Source organism: Engraulis encrasicolus, unplaced genomic scaffold, assembly GCF_034702125.1.
Source record: "Engraulis encrasicolus isolate BLACKSEA-1 unplaced genomic scaffold, IST_EnEncr_1.0 scaffold_27_np1212, whole genome shotgun sequence".
In the NCBI taxonomy this organism is placed as follows: Eukaryota; Metazoa; Chordata; class Actinopteri; order Clupeiformes; family Engraulidae; genus Engraulis; species Engraulis encrasicolus.
Genome location: NW_026945566.1, coordinates 2675217 through 2697671, shown reverse-complemented (window position 1 = coordinate 2697671; position 22455 = coordinate 2675217). Strand labels below are relative to the sequence as shown.

General features: G+C 45.1%; 2 protein-coding genes across 2 annotated transcripts in view; one reads left to right on the top strand and one right to left on the bottom strand.

Annotated features, from left to right (window-relative positions):
• Positions 1–7001: 7001 nt before the first annotated feature.
• On the top strand, positions 7002–9610 carry camk2n1a (calcium/calmodulin-dependent protein kinase II inhibitor 1a). Its single transcript, XM_063193006.1, has 2 exons — positions 7002–7479; positions 7920–9610. Exons 1-2 carry the CDS (start codon positions 7311–7313, stop codon positions 7988–7990), a joined length of 240 nt encoding a protein of 79 aa, XP_063049076.1. The 5' UTR covers positions 7002–7310; the 3' UTR covers positions 7991–9610.
• A 10724-nt stretch (positions 9611–20334) lies between these two features.
• ece2a (endothelin converting enzyme 2a) overlaps positions 20335–22455 on the bottom strand; it is a 262820-nt gene continuing 260699 nt past the window's right edge. Inside the window, exon 4 of the mRNA XM_063192955.1 lies at positions 20335–21616. Within this exon, the coding sequence (XP_063049025.1) occupies positions 21326–21616 (291 nt within the window). The 3' untranslated portion in view covers positions 20335–21325. The remainder of the gene's footprint in view (positions 21617–22455) is intronic.

The window sequence follows — 22455 nt, the reverse complement described above, 5'->3', positions numbered from 1 at the left end:
CAGGTAAGGAAATCAGGACTCCAGGCTCTTCTATTAGATGATTTACCTCTACCTCAAGCTTACCTTTACCTTGTTTGCTACTGAACCAGTTTCTTGGAATACTCCACTTCTTCTACTACAAGTAGTACCAGAGAACCTCTAACAGGGAGAAGGCTCAGTCTCATTGGTTCCCATTGTAGCCAGTTAGCTTTGCATGCATAATGCAGTAACGAGCGTGGGCCAGTCCTTCATGTGGGAAAATGTATGGAATGGAAAGGGGAACCCATGCTAAATACATTGCTACTGCGATTTCCAGTCACAAATATCATCAACAAAACATTCCTGGTAAGCACTATGACTGTTGTTTAACAATAGACTGTATTGACAAATCGCACAGGTGTGTAGTTTTACAGCAGGTTAGAAGATTTCAACCTGTACTCGCTAGCATCGCGCTAATGTTTATGGGTTTGGCCCCATAAAAATTGAGCTTTGTGACCCAGTATATAATAATCTAGTGGCGCAAAATAATCGAAACGCTACTCAAATGGGGTCTTATTATTTCTAGCTTCGAACTTAATATTAATATTTCAGGACAAAAAATTATAAAAAATCACAAAAATGATAATGGTAAAAAACTCCATTGACACCCATTCATTTTGCACTGTCCCGTGGTTAGGGTTAGCCAATTGTGGCTAACAGGAAGTTCCGTGAGTGAGCAGCCCCTGGTAGTACAGAAAATTCTAGCACAGAAAATGTGTTTGTTGCATTGTGTGGGTGCAGGGCCGCTAACAGCTTTGGCTGGGCCCAGGACAAAGTAACCTGAAAGGGCCCCCTCACCCAATACATGCATTGTAATAAGAACCCAAATCTAGGCCCCCCGCTGCTCCCTGGGCCCGGGACAACTGACAATATTGTCCTCCCCCTCGCTGGCTTCCCTGTGTGGGTGTCCACCAGACGGAGGCGGCAGACAGCCCAGAACAGGTGGCGTCAGTGGCCGCGGCGCACCCTCACCAAGGGCTATTAATCTCCCATAGGGGTCAGGGGGTCTGACGGCACCATGCGGTCGCCATGGAGACACAGGGGTCACCAGCTGCACCCCCATCCCCACCCCCACCCCCTCGAAGGAACACTTGTCCTCCGACTGTTACAACAACTTGAGAGTCCATGACTTGACACTGAAAAGTGATCCAGTGTAAAGTTATGGTTGTTGGTTTAGTTTTGTAGGTCTCTCCTTACTGTAGGTCAGTGTTTCAATGTCCGCTGGCCAAACTGTTTGTCAGCTCATGGGTGCCAACCCAGCACAAGCCAACAACTAGATTTTTCCCCTACAGAATACTGGGATGGTTGAAGGAAATTGTCATTTGCTCTCTAATAAATCCAATGAACTATACATACAGAGGCGCATCTTGTCACCAGTCAAGGCAGGCAGCCGCTTGGGGCCCCCAAGCCCTTATATAGTGAATAACAGCTCAGACTTTACTACGATAGTGGCAATTTTGTTTCAAATGTTCATTCCTTTGAATTTCCGCTTGGTGCCCCACATTACCCTAGAATCGCCTCTGTATACACAAACTTGTGATTCTGGACTTGAAAATGTTTCACAGTGCTGCTTGTAGTTGTTAAACTTTAAAAATATATACGTAGCTGTATATTTCTGCCAGCTCCTTCACTCAAAACATGCACTACAGCAGGGCCAGGAGCAGCAGTTGGCACAATAGGCCCAGCCTATGCTCAGCCCATTGAATGACATGATCCTTTTGGCTACAAGTAAAACTCATGAACCACTATCCCACAAGTTCTAGTCTGCAGGGAATTCATAAAAAATCCTGGATTTTTTTTAAAGTTAAGTGGGGAAAGCTGAATTATATTATACAACAATTTCAGACTAAAAAGGTGGGATAAAACCTTTTTTCTTCTCGGCAGGGGCCATTTCGTATTTTAGGGATACCGGCCACTAGTGGGCGCTGCCAACTTTTATCTATTGATTTTTGTAAACCTTAGACCCAAACCTAACAGCCTGGGTGTGAGGGACTTAAAGGGATACTGTCCCATTTTTGGAAATACGCTTATTTTACACCTCCCCTTGAGTTAAATAATAGGCTTTTACCGTTCTTCTGTACTTTCGAGCGTTCTCTGGGTATGGCCGTGCAAATTTTACCCCCATGCTAGCAGTTAAAATTGAGTCCTATGAGACCAGTTTGCGGCTAACTGGTCTCATAGGACTCAATGTTAACTGTTAGCTTGGAGGTAAAATGTGCACTACCATAACTAGAAAACGGTTGTGAATACAGGAGAAAGGTAAAAGCCTATTATTTAACTCAAGGGGAGGTGTAAAATAAGCTTATTTCCAAAAATGGGACAGTATCACTTTAAGGGTGCACTGTGTAAGATGGTGGTCAGAATAGGTATTGCAACCACGATGCTCATTGAAATTGGGCTTCCTACTGCCAAATACGATCTCTTCGCAAATATTTAGGTTACTCATTAAAAAAAACAATGTTAATCAGTATGACCAAAGTACAGTGAGCGTTGCAGCTAAAAATGTCCATTTCTGGATATTCGAAATGGTGGACCATGGAGATGATCCCCCTTTTCATATATGAAAAGTGCAATTTTCCTACCCATAATGAATACCTAGAATTTGATGGTGGTGGCAGTTATTTGTTAAAAAGGTAAAAATTGTGAATGGTGCACCTTTAAATTATTTCACACACTGTGATCCCCAGATCTACATATTGCTAAGGAGGAGGAGGAGGAGGTGAAGGACGCTGCAGAGGATATGACATGTACACATTTGGCAACCAGAACTCAACTGCAGTCACAAAGCCAACAGTTGAAAGAAAAAGTGAAAGTGAAAGTGAAAGCCCATTGGGAAACTCCAACTCCCATTGTCATTGTGACACAGCACTCCACAGCACACAAGTGAACACTGCACACTGCACACAACGAAATTGCATTTATGCCTCACCCGTGCAAGGGGGCAGCCCTCAGTGGCGCCCCATGGGGAGCAGTGCGGTGGGACGGTACCATGCTCAGGGTACCTCAGTCATGGAGGAGGATGGGGGAGAGCACTGGTTGATTACTCCCCCCACCAACCTGGCGGGTTCGGGAGTCGAACCAGCAACCAGCAACCTCTGGGATGCAAGTCTGACGCCCTAACCGCTCACCCATGACTGCCCAGTTCTGAGTTCTGACATTGTTTTCTTGTCCTCTTGGCCTGTTCTCAGACACTTAGGGGGTAGTGTAGGTGGTACAGGAGATGTCACACCGGCCTTAAGCATACCCTGGTGGTGGGGCAAAACATTGCTCATTTTTAAGATGCACCTGTGGTCGGCCTTTCAGTGGTGGTTGATGTCTGATGGCAAAGTGGATAGATATCGAAGAGATGTTTTTTAATGTATTTTTAAGGGTTTTTATGCCTTTATTTGACAGGACAGTCGAAGACTGTGAAAAGAAGCGAATGGGACAGAGAGACAGGGGAGGATCGGGAAATGACCCCGGCCGAACTCGAACCGGGGTCCCCGTGGGTGGGCATGCAAGCCCAAATGTGGGGGGCTTAGCGCGCTGCACCACAGCACCCTCCTCGAAGAGATCATTTTAATACTTTCAAAATGAGCTGCCTGAATGAAGTGGCCACTATCTACTCTGTTACACAAGTCATGGGGCACCCAAATTACCATGACAGGACAGGACTTACTGATGAACTGTACGTCTATGTTGCAATTGCAATGTGTTCTTGAGTAAGTGCTAATTGCTTTTCATTCATAGCCGATTAGTGAGTTGTGTTAAATTGAAGAAGTGTGTGTCTGCAGGTTCAACATGAGACTTGCATTCACTTCATTCAGAACTGTTTGTAATCCTGCACAGAAGGCCCTTTGCCTCTTACCACCAGGTGGCGATCTGTCACAGCACAGTGCAGCGAATACATAGGCCTACTGTACATCTTAATCTGCCAGATTCAACAACACCCATGCCAAACTCGTATTGTGACACAGAAATGACATTAAGCAACCACAAACAATTCGTTCTCTCAAAATTAGATTGGCCTGTGTTATGCCTTTGTCCTTGTCGTGCCGAAAAGTGAGTGCCTGCCAGAATACGAGTGCCCTCATTGAAACCAATGGAAACCAATGACCAATTTTTCAGACATTTGTTACCCATTTTTGCAGATAAATCCGACACAATTTAAGATGGAAAGCCTATCAATAAAGAATCTACATTCCTTCTGGAAGTATTACAAAGAACTGGTTACAATTTCAGTATTATTTCCATAAAAGAATCGAAGAATTGTCATAACAAATGTTACAGTTTCATTCAAATAGCTCATATTAAGTGGAGGACGAGTAATGTTTCATAAGCATATTTTAGTTCATAAATTATGTAATTCATTCTGCAAAAATGTGTATAATTTTCTCTCAAAAAATGTCATTGGTTTCAATGAGGGCACTCGTGTTCTGGCAGGCACTCACTTTTCGGCACGACATTCTCTACTCATAAGACGTCAGTACATTCTAGGACAGAGGGCCCGTGCCAAAGTCGGCATGACTATTGTCCTCCGTCACATAAAAGGCTCTTATTATATTACTCGGTGGGTCGCTCCAGTTGCTGTTACTGAGACAGGTCGAACCCTGGGTGTCATGTGGCACGGCACTTTGGAGGTGCGCGTAGGGTGCGTCACCCCGGCTGGGCAGGTTTCTGGTGAGCAGCGCAGTGATGTCATTCTCGTGTCACAGCAAATGAAAAGCATCTTCCTCCCAGCTCATTTCCTTTCTGTCCTTTATGGGTTTCTCTTGGCGACAAGAGGGGCACCGGGGAGCAATTTTTCTTAGGGAGGCAAGCAAGAAGAACACGCTATTACCGCTGTCACCCAGCTGGCACGGGCGGGGAGACATGTTAAATGTGACCCAGTTTTCACAGCCACAACGTGACAAAGCGCCTCAAAGGTGTTTTACGATAAAGCCAGGGATCAGTAAATCACTGAGGGTTTTTGTCTTCCCCGTCTCCTGTTGTGGTTATAGCCTATGCCAAGTCTCTGCTTTATTGACACTATTCCGTATATGCAGCTGACATTTCCCAGAACTGTATATGCTGTGGCACTGGAAATTAATGAACAATGTTGCTTGTTGCTCAATACCCCCTCCTGTATTACCTCCAAATGAATGTTGTGTGTAGCTTTCATGTAGCCTCTCGAATAGTCCGATAGGGGATGTTCGAATGATTCCAACTTTGACATTATTTCCTTTCCAGAAAAGTGTGCGCGGTGGTGTGCTTCTTGTGGCACTGCGCGCTCAGTTACTCTACGAAAATCAGACTACTATTGGATACAGTGCAAGGGACTACGCCACTGCATAAAGCGCACATGTGCCAGTTCGGCAATCACAGTGTGGATGAGTCAGAGTATGGACGCTGGGGTGACGCAGCAGGCTGGGGCAGACTCTGTAATTGGAACTCTGCGCATCGTAATAGACGCACATCCTTGTCAGAGAAAGCGCAGTGAGCAGCTCCAATGACAGCAGAACACAATACCTGTAGGCCTATATGACAGCACAACGCAATTAGGGATGAGGGGGAAAGGCAAGGATAGGACAAAACCGTAACATGTCCCTATTCTTATAGTAGCCTAGTCTACGGCGAACAAAAATGGGCGGTGCGCACGGTATTTGGCGAGAAAGCACAGCAGCATGTCTTGATAGTTTAAATATGAGGAGAGATGGGAAACTTCAGCTGATAGAATTAGGCCTACCAAATACGAAACTGACCATGGCCTCATAGGTCTGCCCTTATAAATCTGACGGACTGATTATCTGTAAACTGGCGGATAAATTGATTTACGAAGTATACTTACGAAGTAGTTTCTTTCACCATATTTCAATATTTCAATTTTCAGTTAAGCCAACATGTTATACGAAACAGTAGCCCCCAATCATGTAAACAACTTCAGGAATCAATGAAAAAATCAGACTAACACAGCTCTAACAAAGTGATTATACTCGTTTGAGATGTTAGATTGCGTGTCCCATAAAGAAAAATCTTGCCATGCCATTTCAGGCACCACATGTCCTCCCGCCATAACAATACATTTAAAGCCCTGCACATATTAGGCCTACAGATGAGATGCGCGCCGCGCACCTGAGACGCTTTTGAGAAGCGCACGTGTGAAAAGCTGTGCTTTGAACTGGCCGATCCGTGTGTGGTCGCTGGCCATGGTGCTGAAACTATTTGGGGCACGAAACCTCCTCTCAGATTGCTATTGTAATTAACGCACTGAAAAGGAATTGCCAGTGGAAGACTGTCTGTCCTTCCTCTTAGCAATCTGAGTAACGACCAAGTGGCCATATCTACCATAGGCCTACATTAGCTGGTTTGGGGAGACATGTTGTAGGGGACACCGCACAGGCTACTTAAACATTCTTGACACGCGCTAACTGTGGCTATATGCACAATATGGCCAGCAGGAACCCCATCCAAGAGTAGACTGCATTTAGCAAGATCAAATATTCGCAATAAGTCACCAATATCGAAAATAAGTTACGATCATTTTGGCTACTAAAATCTAGTATTTGAAATGATCTCTTAATCGTTGAGATAATATAGCCTAAAATGTGGAATCACTCCATCGTATTTTGATTGACACCACAGCAAGCGGGCTGTACATTAAAGCCTATATGGTGGTGAAATGGTTGGATGATAGATGCATGAAGCTTATTATACTCATCATCGCCAGTTTATTCTGTTCAGAAAAGATATATGCTACATTGGATCGGAAAGAATAGGGCAAACTATACGATAATGCCCGAGTTCAAGCGTTTTCACTGTTGGCTAAACGCAATGAATCAAATCGAGTGACATTCATATGCCTATATACCAACAATTCTCTGTTTTATTGGCGTTATTTCAGCACTTTCCAGTCTTGCCTGTTGATGTCACCCTTGGTCCTCTTGGATTCCCCCAACCACACACCCATACACACGCGCGCGCGCGCACGCACTTCAAACCCGGATGGATGACTTCACTGTTCCGCCTGGGTTTCCTTTATGATCCTGGGATCTCCCATGCATCTCTACAGACCTCCGTCAACAACCAAGGCATACACATCTCTCCTCTTCCTCGTCCGGTCAACCCGTCGTTTCCACATACTTGTGCAGCTCGCATTTGGGTTCTTCGCCTTTCGGAAGCTGGCTGTGGAAGGATTCTTTGCGTTTTCAAGGGATTTCCATCGGAGTTGGTGAAAAGTGCATTTACTTGCAAGGAACCTTGCCGTCAACCACTTCAACGGCAGCATCCCAGCAGTTTTTTTTACTTCGCTCTTCAAATTCGTATTTTGTGCCATAATGTCCGAAGTACTGCCATACAGTGAGGGGAAAATGAGCGGCTACGGAACGGACAACGATGTCAGTCAGATGTCTTTCAGCTGCGGGCTGCAAGACACCAACTCTTTTTTCGGGGCGTCACAGGGAAAAAGACCCCCAAAATTGGGACAGATTGGCAGGGCAAAGCGAGGTAAGTTCACTGTCATCTTGGCTAAGAAAATTCGACACAATTTGGCAATGATAATGTTGTTTTGAAAGGACGAAGGCTTTTATTTCTATTTATTTATTTAGCAGGTTATATATGCGCCATTTGAGACCCTTTCAATAATACATGTGATTCTATTTAAATGCAATACGTTGCCAAATGTATTGTATGGCGACATGTATTGCTGAAAATACGCGTGTAAAATGCATTTTACGCATCCTCTTTCACCGTGGAAAACACAACAGCAACAGACGTTATGTCCTTAGTTGAAGGGTTCTATTTTGATTCCATGTCACCGCTTTGCGTAATATGTTGTAAGATATTCGTGTTGCATGGTCGTCTTGGAGTGAATGCGTCCCGTGTTTGGAGACTTGGAATTCTGTTTTCGTCTCACAAATTCAATGTGGCTCTTTTCCCTCTTACAGTTGTCATCGAAGATGACCGAATAGACGATGTTCTGAAGGGAATGGCGGATAAATCATCACCCGGCGTTTAAGCCCGAACGATGCCTTTCAGACATTTTATTTTTATCACCGATTTGAAGCACTTGTCGGCTGTGCATGTTGGAGGACTGTTACCAGGATGGACGGCACGGAGCGAATACAGAGAGGGCAGACGGGAGACCTGTCGAACGAGGAGCGAGAAAGAGAGAGAGAGGCAGAGAGAGAGAGAAAGCTGGAGAGAGGGAGAAACCGAGATTTATTTTGGGGTTGCTGGCAATTCTCCAATCGAAACCCTACTCACAACTGCTGCGCAGAAAGAAACATGTCTGATACGTGCGGCTCCGTCCTTAAAACCTCTGCTGATGTATAGCGATGGATGAACTTGCCATTACTTCACGACCATTTTCTTCCAAAAGCGCTGTAAGCAACGACACAAACTACAACTGGAGGCCGAATCTCATTTCTAGCACTACTTATGTATTTGTACAGCATCTAATCTCAATGACATTGTTTCCCCCGTATAGCCTACACGCTTTACACCGTCAACACAGTCCATGGCGATGCATTCACTGGAGCTGTTCTGTCACGCGCCGTTCCAACGTAGGGAATGCATTCCGATTGCTGCTAGAGCTACCAACAGACCAATCTGACATTGAAGTCATATAAATTCAAGAGACCCATGTGTGTACACAAATAATTCCGGAGATGGTGCAATGTTGATATTAATTCAACTTTAGGTTATGCACGTTTTGAAACAAACGTATGCATCTTAACAATATCGACATATGTTTTGCTTACCCCCCTTCTTTGGCGGTGCTGTTGATCGCCTTTGTGTAAATGCGCAGTTGTTTTACACCAAGACGCCAGTGGATGAGAAATTCATGAGCATAAAAGTAATATAAAGACACCAATGATTATCCTTAATATTGTCATAAACCCAGTTGATTTTGGCGAAATTGTTTTCATATAGATAGCCCTAAGCGACTTTATTTCTCCATCTCTTTGCATGAACTCTTTCTCCGGTGCCAATGCAGGTGCCACCACACTTCTTATCCTGGCACGCTTCTTTTTAAATAAAAATCATATTTGTATTTTTATATCTGAATATTTGTTATTTAAAAATGATATGCTAGTCTACCGTCTTACAATTCATCAACAAAAAAGATGTTTGTACTTGGGAGGCCGTTCAGAACGAGAGGAACAGGTTTGGTTCAGCGTTCCATTCAAAATCAGGAATGGGACATTTTTTAAAACAAAAGACTTACTGAATGTGTTTTGGGTTTTGCACACATCAATGTTTAACTATTATTGAGAAATCGTATACTGTGACTTGAGCGTCGTTGATGAATTTGTTAGAAATGGCGATTTTAGAGTCTATTGCACTGTTTACGAGTATCCTCAAATAACCTGTTGTTATTTGATCGGTTTTGGACATTACAGCTATGTTTTTTTATTTTTGTTTATTTTGTACCATTCTTTTAAAAATCTGATTATGGTTTGTTGTGCATGATACCTTACAATTTTCAATAACGGAACATCGTTTTATGAAGCAAAAAAGCAACAAAATGTCATGACATTCTAAGAATGATTCATTGTATATTATGATACCATTTTCACTGTATTTGGTGAACTAATAAATGGTGAGAGATATATAGCAGCCGCTCCCTTGTCCTCGTTTGTCTATGCACTCTTACACATAACCTATCTCATGGGGTTTCATCATGTAAGAATCAAGTTGCACTTTAGTTGATTCAGTTGACAAAGGCACACATGGCCTACTGTAGTATCTGCACAGTCTGTAAGGGTTGGGGGCAGAATATCCTGTAGTAGACAATATAGTCTTGAAAGGCCAAACACAGTGTACTATACATGAAGAGTTCAGATGCAAAACCCCCTAAGTGCCTTTTCAGAAAATAATCTTAATTTATTTTTATTTAAAACAAAGCTATCAAAATTGCATATTTTTTTATTTTATTCATGTAATATAACTATTTATATGTATTATCAAGAACATGAATGTAAACAAAACCAACAGTGGGATTCTCTAAAAATATAGAAGTGCAGGTCTTCAGAAAAGGAGTTAGGGGGTTTTGCATCTGAACTCTTCACATGTACATGTATCCAGAAATTGTGTAACCATGTGTAACGGTGACAATGGTCAGGCTGTTTGGCCTATGTAAGTTGTGTGACCATTGACAATGCAATAGAAGGTGCATGCTATGCCATTGACCTCCCACAAGGCCTACACGTGTGTACTTGAGAGGTGTGCGTGTGTGTGTGTGTGTGTGTGTGGTTTATCTGTGAGTGTATGTGTCAGTGTGCCAAACAGCTCCTAGGTCAACTCTGCATGCTGTGGTGCAACATGAAGTAATGGAGTGCCAACAGGGCAGCAGGGTTGCCTTTGTGTGTTGTAAAGGCTGTCAGAGATTGGTAGTGGATGCTAACACTAGTTTCTGAATGAAAGCCCAACTGGCAAGCTCCAACTCCCATCACCTATTGTCATTGTGACACAGCACTCCACAAAACACAAGGGCACACAACAAAATTACATTTATGCCTCACCCGTGCAAGGGGGGGGGGGGGCAGCCCCCAATGGTGCCCGAAAGGGAGCAGTGCAGTGGGGCGGTATCATGCTCCATGCTCAGGTACCTCAGACATGGAGGAGGATGGGGGAGAACACTGCTTAATAACTCCCCCTAATAACCTGGCAGGTCGGGAGTCGAACCGGCAACCTTTGGGCTACAACCGCTTACCCATGACTGCACCTGAGGTGTGGTCCAGAAGTGGCCTGTCGGTGAAGAGTGATCTGGTTTCCTTGTATGCAGGGGAGTCGACAGGCGGGTCACTAATAGGGCCCATTCTCCCAGGCCCAGGGAGAGGAATTGGGGGGCACAGTTGGATTCATTGCATTGGGTGGGTGTAATGTATGTAATGTAAGAATCTTGACACATGGTATAGCTACTGTATGTACTGTACTTATGGAAGTACATAGAGAGGTTGTTTTTTATGGAAGAAATGGCTGTGCAGGCTTGTAGGTTAGGAGATCAGTGTATTGCCTATTGGTGGTGCCTATGTACATAGCAGGATACAGTGACTTACAGTGGGCCAGTTTGGGAATCCTTGTATTGACTCTGCACAGACGTCACAGTGGCAGGCGTTGGGTTTAGCGGGGCTGTTCCAGATGCCCACAGACTCTATCTCTCTCACACTCACACTCACACTCACACTCACACTCACACTCACACTCACACTCACACACACACACACACACACACACACACACACACACACACACACACACACTCTCACACACACACACACGCGCGCGCACACACACACACAGCTATCCGCCATCCATTAACAAACAGTAGGCACCAACCATCACCTTTAGCAGGGGATCACCCCACCACACCCCCTGCCAGCGAGGCCGGCCGGCTGGCAGCCAAAGCCACCACTGGGTGTAAACATTGCATGGGGCCAAATAAACATGGCCTCTACAGAGCATGGTCACAGGGCTAAACACCACACCAACACACAAACAAACAAACAAACAAACAGACAAACAAACAGAATGTTGCTGAGTAACGCTAATGGTTCAGGGCCCTGTTTCTCGAAACCATCGTTGCCAACCAGTCAGCAACTTAGTATGTTGCCAATGGGAAATTGCATTGCAACCAAGTAAGTTGCTAACTTAGTTAGCAACGACACTGTCGAGAAACGCACTCCAGAGCACGTGAACATGTTCAAAACATGTTCAAAAAACAAAACAACAAATCAGAAACGCCTTTGTGAAACTTTCTGATGTTCACACCTAAAATCGATCTGTGAAGTTAGAAAGAATATAGAATACTCTTAACAGGTAGTGGTTTAAAGAATACATGATGCATACGGCAAGATGTCAGTGCAATTGATTGGTTAAATAAACATTATCATCCTATATACAGTCCCAGGAAAAAGTTTGTACACCCTTTGAAATTTCTTACATTTCTGTCAAAATTGATCATAAAACATGGTCTGATCTTCCCGGAAATCTCAAGGAGGAACAATCAGAGTCTGCTTTAATTAATTCCACCCAAACATTTAGATGTTATCATATTTTATTGGTCATAAGGCCATAACATTCACAGGAGAGCAGGGCATAAGTAAGTACACCCTTGCATTAAGTAGGTTTTAACCCTCAGTTAGTTGCAATATCATCAACCAGACTTGTCCTGTAGTTGCAGATCAGATTAACAAAACAATCTGTTTGTATCTTGTCTCCCTATTCTATAGAGAACCACCTCTCGTCAGCAAGGTTTGTGGTATGATTGGAGTGCATAGCTTTCTTTACTTCATGCCATATAATCTCAATTGTTTTATCGTCATGGCTTTGACTGGGCTATTTCAGAATGTGTATTTCATTATTATGAAGCCATTCTAAAGTCGATTTGCTTCTAAAGTATAGGTTGTTGTCACATTTCAGGACCCATACTCTTGTGTGCTTCAACTGTGTGACAGACTTCCTCACGTTTTTTTCTGTAAAATATCACAATAAACTTGAGTTCATTGTTCCACTGATAATAGCAAACTGTCAAGGGCCTGAGGCAGCAAGGTAGCCAATATAATGATGCTCATACTCAGAAGAGGAGATGTAACCAAGAATAGCTAAAAATGGGATTCATTCTGCCAATCTAAAATTAATGGGGTTTCTGTCCAAAAAATATTGCTGCACCTTTGAGGTTTGCGAAAAAGCATTTATATGCTTCATAGAATTACTGCAAAATATTCTGTAGACCAACGTTGAAACCAAAGTTGAATTGTTCAGGGGAACACACAATGTCATGTTTGGAGGAGAACTGGAGAAATACACCTTCACCAAAACATCATCTCCACCTTTGAATATGGTGGCGGGAGCATCATTATATGCGGCTTGCTGCCTCAGGCCCTTTTCAGTTTGCTATTATCAGTGGAACAATGAACTCAGAAGTTTATTGAGATATTTTACAGAAAAAAAGCGAGGTAGTCTGTCACACAGTTGAAGCACACAAGAGGATGGGTGCTGAAATGTGACAACAACCCATACTTTAGAAGCAAATCGACTTTAGAATGGCCTCATAATAATGAAATACACATTTTGGAATAGCCCAGTCAAAGCCCTGACAAAAAACAATTGAGATTATATGGCATGAAGTCAAGAAAGCTATGCACTCCAGACATCCCACAAACCTTGCTGACGAGAGGCAATTTTCTAAAGAAGAGGGAGACCAGATACATCCAGATTGTTTTGTTAATCTGATCTGCAACTACAGGAAACATCTGGTTGAGGTTATTGTGACTAACTTAGGGTTAAAACCTATTGAATGCAAGGGTGTACTTACTTATGCCTTGCTGTCCTGTGAATGTTTACATCTTATGGCCAATGAAAATATGAAAACTTGTAAATGTTTGGTTTGAATTAGTTAAAGCAGACTCTGGTTGTTCCTTCTTGTGATTTCCGGGAAGATCAGACCATGTTTTATGACCAATTTTGACAGAAAGGTGAGAAATTTCAATGGGTATACAAACTTTTTCCTGGGACTGTAAGCTTGTCCAACATGATACAGAAGGTCAGGGCCTAGATGGCTACATAAGCCATGCACTCTGTCTTGCACTCATGGAATACTGAGACACTGTGCAGTAAATGCACTGGAAGAAAGGAATCACCGGAGCATCTTCAGATGTGGAAAATAACTTGTTTTATTGGGCAAGCGCCAAGACTAACGTTTCGACGTTCACACGTCTTCTTCAGAGTCAATATGTAATAGACGTGTGAACGTCGAAACGTTAGTCTTGGTGCTTGCCCAATAAAACTAAGTTATTTTCCACATCTGAAGATGCTCTGGTGATTCCTTTCTTCCCCTTCGCATTTACCAAGTCCTTTCCCGAGACGCAACAGATTGTGAAATGCAGGAGCGCGGAGGATATCTCTCTTTGTATAGATAGATAGATAGATAGATTATTTATTTGTCCTTTCGGAAAATTGTTCTGTGCCATTTTCAGTGCATCTGATACAATTACAAAGACATTACAATAAACAAGAACACAATAGACAAACACAACCCCCCCTCCCCTCCCTCTATAGGACAAAAAAGACAGGTTGACAAAAAACCCAACATAAACACAGTAAAGTGCAGTATTCAGTACCAAAGTGCAATGTGCTATTCAATCTAAGTTAGAGTTGTCTTATTTAGCATGAATATACTAATAGGTATAAATGATTGGCGGGCTCTTTGCTACACAGTGCAGTAACTACTGCACATATTTTGACAAATTTGAGTTTAGACTGAAAATCACCACCTCAGTTTAGACTGAAAATCACCACCTCAGTTTTAGACTGAAAATCACCACCTCAGTTTTAGACTGAAAATCACCACCTCAGTTTTAGACTGTCTTCATCACACCTCCTTTATCTCGAGACAAAGCCTTATGGTCCAAAAGTGTCCCATTTTAGAGACATTGCTATGATGTCAAATTTGCAGTGACGACAACATCCAACCTACTGTATACTACCAAGGCTTTAAAGGCATTCGTCTCAGTTTCAATGTTGGAGTAGGCCTAGTTACTGCACTCTGGCCTTGTAGGGCAGAATAGATGAGGGCGATCATCAGGCAAGCTGGTGTTGGGAATGAAACTGAAGAATGAGAGAGTGGGGGATGAGATGCGGGGGGCGGGTTGTCGCTGCTGCTGGGCTAGGGGTGAGGGGAAGGAGGGAGGATTTCTGAAACGAAAATTGGACTGCTACCTGCCAAAGGACCAGCTGGCCCTTTCTTCAATACTAGTGAGTGATGGGTGAAGGGGGCTAGGCAGTAAGGCAGGGCCAGATTAAGATTATGGCCCAGGGCCCCTAAGCTACAGGTTTCTGTAGGGCCCCCCCCCTGGAAGGCAAATTTCGCCACAACATTACTGTGTCATCATTACGAGCTAAGAATTAAGGATAACATGTCTATCAACTGATTAAAAAAGCACAAAACATTGTGCCAATCAGGGGCCCATGGGCTGGTGGCAGGTGGGGGCCCCTAGGCTGCAGCCATACCAAGCCTATGCAATAATCCAGACCCTGGGGGTAGGAGAAGAGGGGAGGCGGAGAGCAGGGGATGGAGGGGCAGAGAGGCAGAGAGGCAGAGAGGCAGAGAGGCGGAGAGGCTGTGAGCAGACCACAGTGGGCTTGGGATGTTCAATTGCTGCCGTGGCCTAACGGTTAGAGAGTTGGTCTTTCAATCTGGGGGTTGTAGGTTCGAATCCCACCTGACCTCTCCCTACACCTGCATCCATGGCTGAAGTGCCCTTGAGCAAGGCACCTAACCTCACATTGCTCCAGGGACTGTAACCAATACCCTGAGAAATACTGTAGCAAATGTGAGTCGCTCTGGATAAAAGCGTCACCTAAATGTAATGTAATGTAATGTAATGTAATGTAATGCTGTCTGGATCCGTTTTCCACATGACATGTCTATGGCCCCCTGATGTCACACCTGTGACACTCCAATGTCTTGGCCAATCAGGAGTGTGGCGCTAACTCAACCCCCCCGTGCGTCGCACCCCCACCCCCCCCACCCTTGAGCTCCCCACCTTCCCCCAACACTGTCAGCTGGATGGATGAGTCTGGGATGGGGGCCAAGGTTCAAGCATCCGTTCTCAATTTCCGAGGTGGTGGTGGTGGCGGTAGGCTGGTGTTAGTGAGGGGGTTGGTGGTGGTGGTGGCGGTGGCAACGATGGCTAGGGCCCGGAACAAAGTCTTGTGAAAGGCTTCCACCCACCCAATACATACAATGTAATGTATTGGGTGGGTGTAATGGTTATAGGCACTTGGACTAACTGTACATCAGAGGGCTGCAGGTTCAATCCCCAACCTTACCAATCTCTTCCTCCATCCATGGCTGAGTTGCCCTTGAGCAAGGCACCTAACCCCACACTGCTCCAGGGACTGTAACCAATACCCTGTACCTAAAATATCTAAGAGTCGCTTTGGATTAAAGCATAAACTGAGTGTAATGTAATGTAAAGTAATGTAATCCAATGTAATGTAATGTAATGAGTAGAGATGCACCGGATCCGGTTCCAATTCCGGATCCGGCAGGATAATAGGGTTTTTCACAGGATCTGGGTCCGGCAGGATCTTAAGCAGTGGATCCGGTATCCGGCATGTTACCTAAAAATCAGGGTCTGGTGCATCTCTAGCCTAGGCTTTTCAGTCAGTCTTTCACAACCCCAATCACTGCATGGAGTGAAAGCCCTTTGGAAGCGGCCATTGCAGGCAGTGTGGCAATAAGCCAATCAGTCTAAAAAATAGTTTGAGCCAACATAATAAAAAGGGCCCACGTGTGCGAGCAGACTATATGTTTCAAACCTTTTGTAGGATCCGGTATCTGGTTCTGGATCCGGCAGGATCTTAAGCAGTGGATCCGGTATCCGTCAGGATCCTAAAAATCAGGATCCGGTGCATCTCTAGTAATGAGGACCCAATCAGAGATTCTTTAAGTATATAGAGATATGCCAACATAATAGGTTGCTATGGGCACCTAACGCCAAAGATTCTCTATTCTAATCATTAAGAACGTCTCTGCCTAACGCCACCAGGTTCCGGTCTGCCTAAAGGGCCGTGTCATAATGCTCCTACAATGAATAGAACAGTCCTTAGGTCTGCCTAGGTCTGCCTAAGGGGGGCCATAATAGAACCAGGAAACAATGGGCCAATGGAACCTCTCTCTCTCTACTCTCTCTGACCCAATTCTGGCCCCATGGACAACTGAACCCCTTTGTCCCTTCCCCGTCAGCTTCCCTGTCGGTGGCAGTCATGGGGATACTGGTGGTGCTGGTAGGGCAGTGGGCTCCAAATGGCGGCCCGTGCGTGGGCCAGATCCGGCCCGGGCATGGCAAACATTTTAGACCGCCATGAGGTTAGAACAAATTAAATACAGTATATATATAAATGTGTGTTATCTGTGACCATACGGTTGGGCGATTTCTTGGGCCCTCAGCCTCATTTGCGCTACAAAATTTGGCCCTTGGGGGCATTCATGGGTGAGCGGGGCAGTCATGGGTGAGCGGTTAGGGCGTCAGATTTGCATCCCAGAGGTCGCTGGTTCGACTCCCGACCCGCCAGGTTGGTGGTGGGAGTAATCGGCTGTTCGGCTGTAAGCGGCTGTTCCCCCTGCCCCCCTGCCCGCCTGTGAGGGCCTGCGAGGGTTACCACAAGCTTGTTAAAACAGACAGAACATGCCAATCTTGTTTGTCAGCTCCGAAACCTGATAGAGTATCACGAAAAAGCTTTTGATGGTGTGGTTCACCCACAGACAGACGCACGCACACACGGACACGAGCGCATATGCACCCGCATGTACACACGCACACGCACACACACACACACACACACACACACTGTTTACCTGAAAGACTGTGACATCTGATTGGTCTGGCATATCTGCAGACTGTGGGGCTATCTGAAATGAAGACTATTGAAGGTGGTGGCTGAACATCTATTTCTTATTGTGAGTGACGAGAGTCAACGCATATTAAAAGTATGAACACACACTTAACACATATTAAAAGTATGAACTTTTAAGACACATATAAACCCCCAACTTAAACACACATCCACGCAGACGCATGCATGCACACACACACACACGCACACGCACACGCACACGCACGCACACACAATCACCAAAACACACATTATTAAAGTGAACAAAAGAACAGCTGAGCCATATCAAAAGTATGAACTTAAGACACATGTAAAAAAAAAACACATGCACGCACGCACGCACGCACGCACGCACGCACGCACGCACGCACGCACGCACGCACGCACGCACGCACGCACGCACGCACGCACGCACACACACACACACACACACACACACACACACACACACACACACACACACGCGCACACACACACACACACACCACTATAGAGCAGGGCAGCAGTGGGAGCTGCACAGTGGAACTGAAAGCGTCTGAGTGGCATCACGGCGGTGAGCAGCACCAAAGCACTGGCCTCCATTACGTTAGCCTGCGATGCGATAAGGATGACGAGCAGAGCAGACGGTTTAGCATTTCCCCATGCAGGTCGCCTCGCAGATGAGGTGTTTAAAGAATGGGGCCACACCGGATAGCCAGTGACATTTAATCCTGGCCAAGGCAAGAACTTCCTGCCTGGACTTGCCTGCGGAGAGGGGTGGAGAGGAGAGGGGACCTGAATTTACCTCCACCTCTGTCTGGGGAACATCCGGGGTGGCGGACGGCGGAATGGGGAACGACGACAAGGGGAGACTACTGGTTTACACTGAGATGGGGCAATTGAAATGCTAGATGGATGAGATGAATAGGGGGACATACAGACAGACAGGTAGGCTGGTAATGAGACATAGACAGACAGACAGGCAGGCAGGCAGGCAGCAGGCAGATGGACAAATGATAGACAGACAGACAGACAGACAGACAGACAGACGGACAGACAGAGAGACAGGCAGGCAGGCAGGCAGGCAGGCAGGCAGGCAGGCAGGCAGGCAGGCAGGCAGGCAGACGGACAGACAGACAGAAAGACAGGCAGGCAGACACACTGACAGACAGGTAGACAGACTGGCAGGCAGACGGACAGACAGACAGAAAGACAGAAAGACAGGCAGGCAGACACACTGACAGACAGGTAGGCAGACAAACAGGCAGACATAGTGACAGTTTACAATCAAATGTCGGATGTATGCTACAATCGCAGCTGATTTCGTTTTAGTACATGACTGAATATTTGTGGCTGGCCAGAAAAAGACGTCCAAACTGCCAATGTGCAGCCACAGGAGCTGAAATAACCCTTAACTACCCGTTCCCTCTACACTCCTCCTGAACTGTACTGGCCTTAGCTTCAATTTATAGGTCCCCCCCCCAGTGGTGTAGTGGGTACTTTTTAAAGTGGGGGTACATGATTTTTAACGCCATCGAATAATTAGGCAACTTATCATGTCAAACCCCCTAACTGTCCTTAATCTTCTGTCATTGCTTCCCTGTTTTCATCTGTTTGGTCAATCACCTGCAATACTGCTATGTGATCATTCCTTTTTGTATTCAAACATGGGCAGAAGATTGTTTTTCAGTCTCACTTCAGAAGTGGGTGGACTGCGTACCCCGCCCCCCGTACCGCGCCCTCTACACCTCTGGCCCCCCCCTTACCCCTACCTCCACCCCCTCGGGCAGCAGTTGGTGAGTAACAACTAAAACGCTGGCAACACATTATATATATCACCATATGGCAAAACAGTCAGTGCTCTAAAGTCTGCGGTGCGGTGCAGTGGTAGTAGCAGGGAAGAAGTTAGCACAGGCTCAGAAATCAGCCACCTCTCTTCGCAGGTCTTTAAAAATAGACAGTAATTACATTTCAGAGAGGAGAATTAAAAATAAATGATTTCTGCCTTATTAATGGGCAGTGAGACACTCTGTGTGACTGGGCTATATTTAAGCGGCAGCTGTGAATGTCTCCATGCGATGTTTCTTCAAGAAATGCAGAAGCAACCCCCCCCCCCCCCAACCGCCACACCCCCCTCACAAACCACCCTGCCCCAGCCTCTTCTATGTCCCTCCACTGTCCCCTTTTTATTGTTTTTTTTTCTTCCTTCTTCTCCTTTCTCTCCTTCTTCTGCTCAGATCTTGTGATGTGTGACAGGCCTCTCTCAGAGCCGTCATCCTGACGCCACCCTGAGCCAACCTCTGGCTCCCGTCAGCACGAGAGAAGAACGTCAACATAGCAAAGCAGTCAGTGGAGTACAGAGAGAGAGAGCAGACATGACAGTACAGGAGGATGAGAGGCGGAGAGAGAGGGAGGGAGAGAGAGAGAGAGAGAGAGAGAGAGAGAGAGAGAGAGAGAGAGAGAGAGAGAGAGAGAGAGAGAGAGAGAGGAAGAGAGAAGGAGGGAGAGAGAGAGAGAGAGAGAGAGAGAGAGAGAAAGAGGCAGAGAGAGAGAGAGAGAGAGAGAGAGAGAGAGAGAGAGAGAGAGAGAGAGAGAGAGGCAGAGAGAGAGAAAGAGAGAGAAAAGGGGGAACTAGTAAGGGTGTCAGGGCTATGGAGGAAGTGGAATATGGAGAATGAAGGAGGGGAGAGGAGGAGGGGAGAGGAAGAGGGATGGGGAAAGGAGAGGAAGGGGGATGGGGGGACCAGAGAAAAGAAGGGAGAGACAGTGAAGGGAGAGGGGAAAGACAGAGAACCGGCTTTTATATTCAAGGAAATGTGTTGTGACTCGTTTCAATTTCCTGCAAGTGACACAGGCAGTACAGAGCTCCAGTGTTACACAGACATAAACTAAACAGAAACTTCAGCACAGCACACATCATTGAAGTGAACAAGAGTACACCTGAGCCATCAGCTATCAAACTGAATTTTATTGCCTGTCTTTCTAATACATCTCTGATGATCTGTTTCAGTTCCAGTCGGCAAGGTGTGTATTGACATTGTTTCATTTGCAAATACTATACCGGTACTATAGTTATCAACATCTGTTAAGAGTATTCAATCCTGACATTAAAACAAAAAAGTATGGCATTTATTCATGATAAAAGGCCACGTCATGAGACATTTTGAAAGGCTATGTTATTATACACACGAGCCATTTCCCATCAATCACCCGTCACACACACACACACACACACACACACACACACACACACACACACACACACACACACACACACACACACACACACACACACACACACACACACACACACACACACACACACACACACACACACAATTTGCAGTCAGAGTATGAGGACAATTGTAAACAAACCGACATTAGCCCCTCAACTGATCAAGGTTATCCCTTTACTCAGTCTCTGTGAGCACAGAAATGTCACAAGGCCCAATCAACCTGATCGTGAATAAAACATGGGACCAGTCATACATGTTTGAGGCACTGCTTGGGTGTCCTAGCTGTCAAAGGTGTCCCGAGTGTCACGTTTAACTCTACAGATCGATTCTTAAAGTTTGCGATAACACTTCACTTGACGCCGGCGTCATACGTATCACATAACAGTGTCATAACATTGTCATTATGCAATGTCATAAACATTTAATGACTTTGTCATTAAGTGAAATTCGGTTATGATAAAGACAGGCCTAACAATGTCAACTTTTCATGACCAGGAAACTTTTATGACATTGACATTGTGTTTATGACTCCTGTCATGACACTGTTTTGACACTATTATGATCCTGTTATGTCATACGTATGACGCTGGCGTCAAGTAAAGTGTACCCAAGGTTTCTTTTATTTCGACGGCGGAACTTCCTTCTTCATCAGAGGTTCCTATGTCTGAAACAAAAGAAAACTTATAGAATTGATGCAACAGTTAGACATAGAACCTCATCCATCTATGCATCTACAGATTGATGTTGGTGAGAAAGTCCTCAGATTCCTCTTCCTGAAATGTGACATCAGCAGTGGGCGGGGCCTCTGCCTCAAGCAGCACCCTCTGCTCGAGGGCGGAGTCCTCCTCGCTCAGCTCCTCCCCTTTAGTAAGCACGTATAGGAAGTAGTGGAAGCCGTGGCCGTAGGTGTGATGACGGATAGACCAGCCGTACTGGCGGCGGGCGTACAGACGCTTCCGGAAGTGTGGCTGGGCGAACGTCACGGAGACAAAGCGTCCACCTGGCTTAAGAACCCGGCTGACCTGAGAGTGCAAAGACAGACAGAAAAAAAGAATATAAGAGATAATAAATGAAGAGTTTCGTTGCGAAATGTTGTATACACCATTTTGGAGTTTTGCATTTTATTGTTGGATATCACTATTCAGAATGCTATGCTATTCAAATATTTTGAGAACATACTTTTAAACCTATAAAATGCATTTTGCAATGCAATGCAACAAATGTCGAATATAAAAATGTCAATTACCCCAAATGTTCCAAAATGGATTAACCTCATTTTGCAACAAAGCTTTTCAAGTATAGGCCTACTGCTCGCAAAAAGTTGGGGATTTTTGACTGTCAGGTGCAATGTCAGGGTGAACCTAAAAATTAGCCTTGCACAAATCTTCATCCTCAAGCTCCTTTTCAAGCACAGAGACACAGTATCTTACACTTAACACTAAATCACTTTCAACTAATTCACTCTCTCATATACTTCACTGAAAGCCAAATATCCCTTAGTTTGGTAAACCTGTGCACTTTGTGCTCTTTTTCCTGTCCATACAAATTTTGTATAGCAACAACAGCTCAATACATGATGCAGCTCCAAATAATTACAAACCACAGCAAGTCTATCTGCATTTTGGTGTGAGCGGTACATCTATGCTCATATAGCACAGTCATCCTCTATACTGTACTCCCACATAGCACTAAAGAGACATACTCAAGGCCTGAGCTCCCTGGGGTGGTTACTGGTGGTCTGCACATGTGAGACCATTACACTGTGTGTGTGTGGCACATGTGAGGGCTTTGCAGTGTGTGTGTGTGTGTGTGTGTGTGTGTGTGTGTGTGTGTGTGTGTGTGTGTGTGTGTGTGTGTGTGT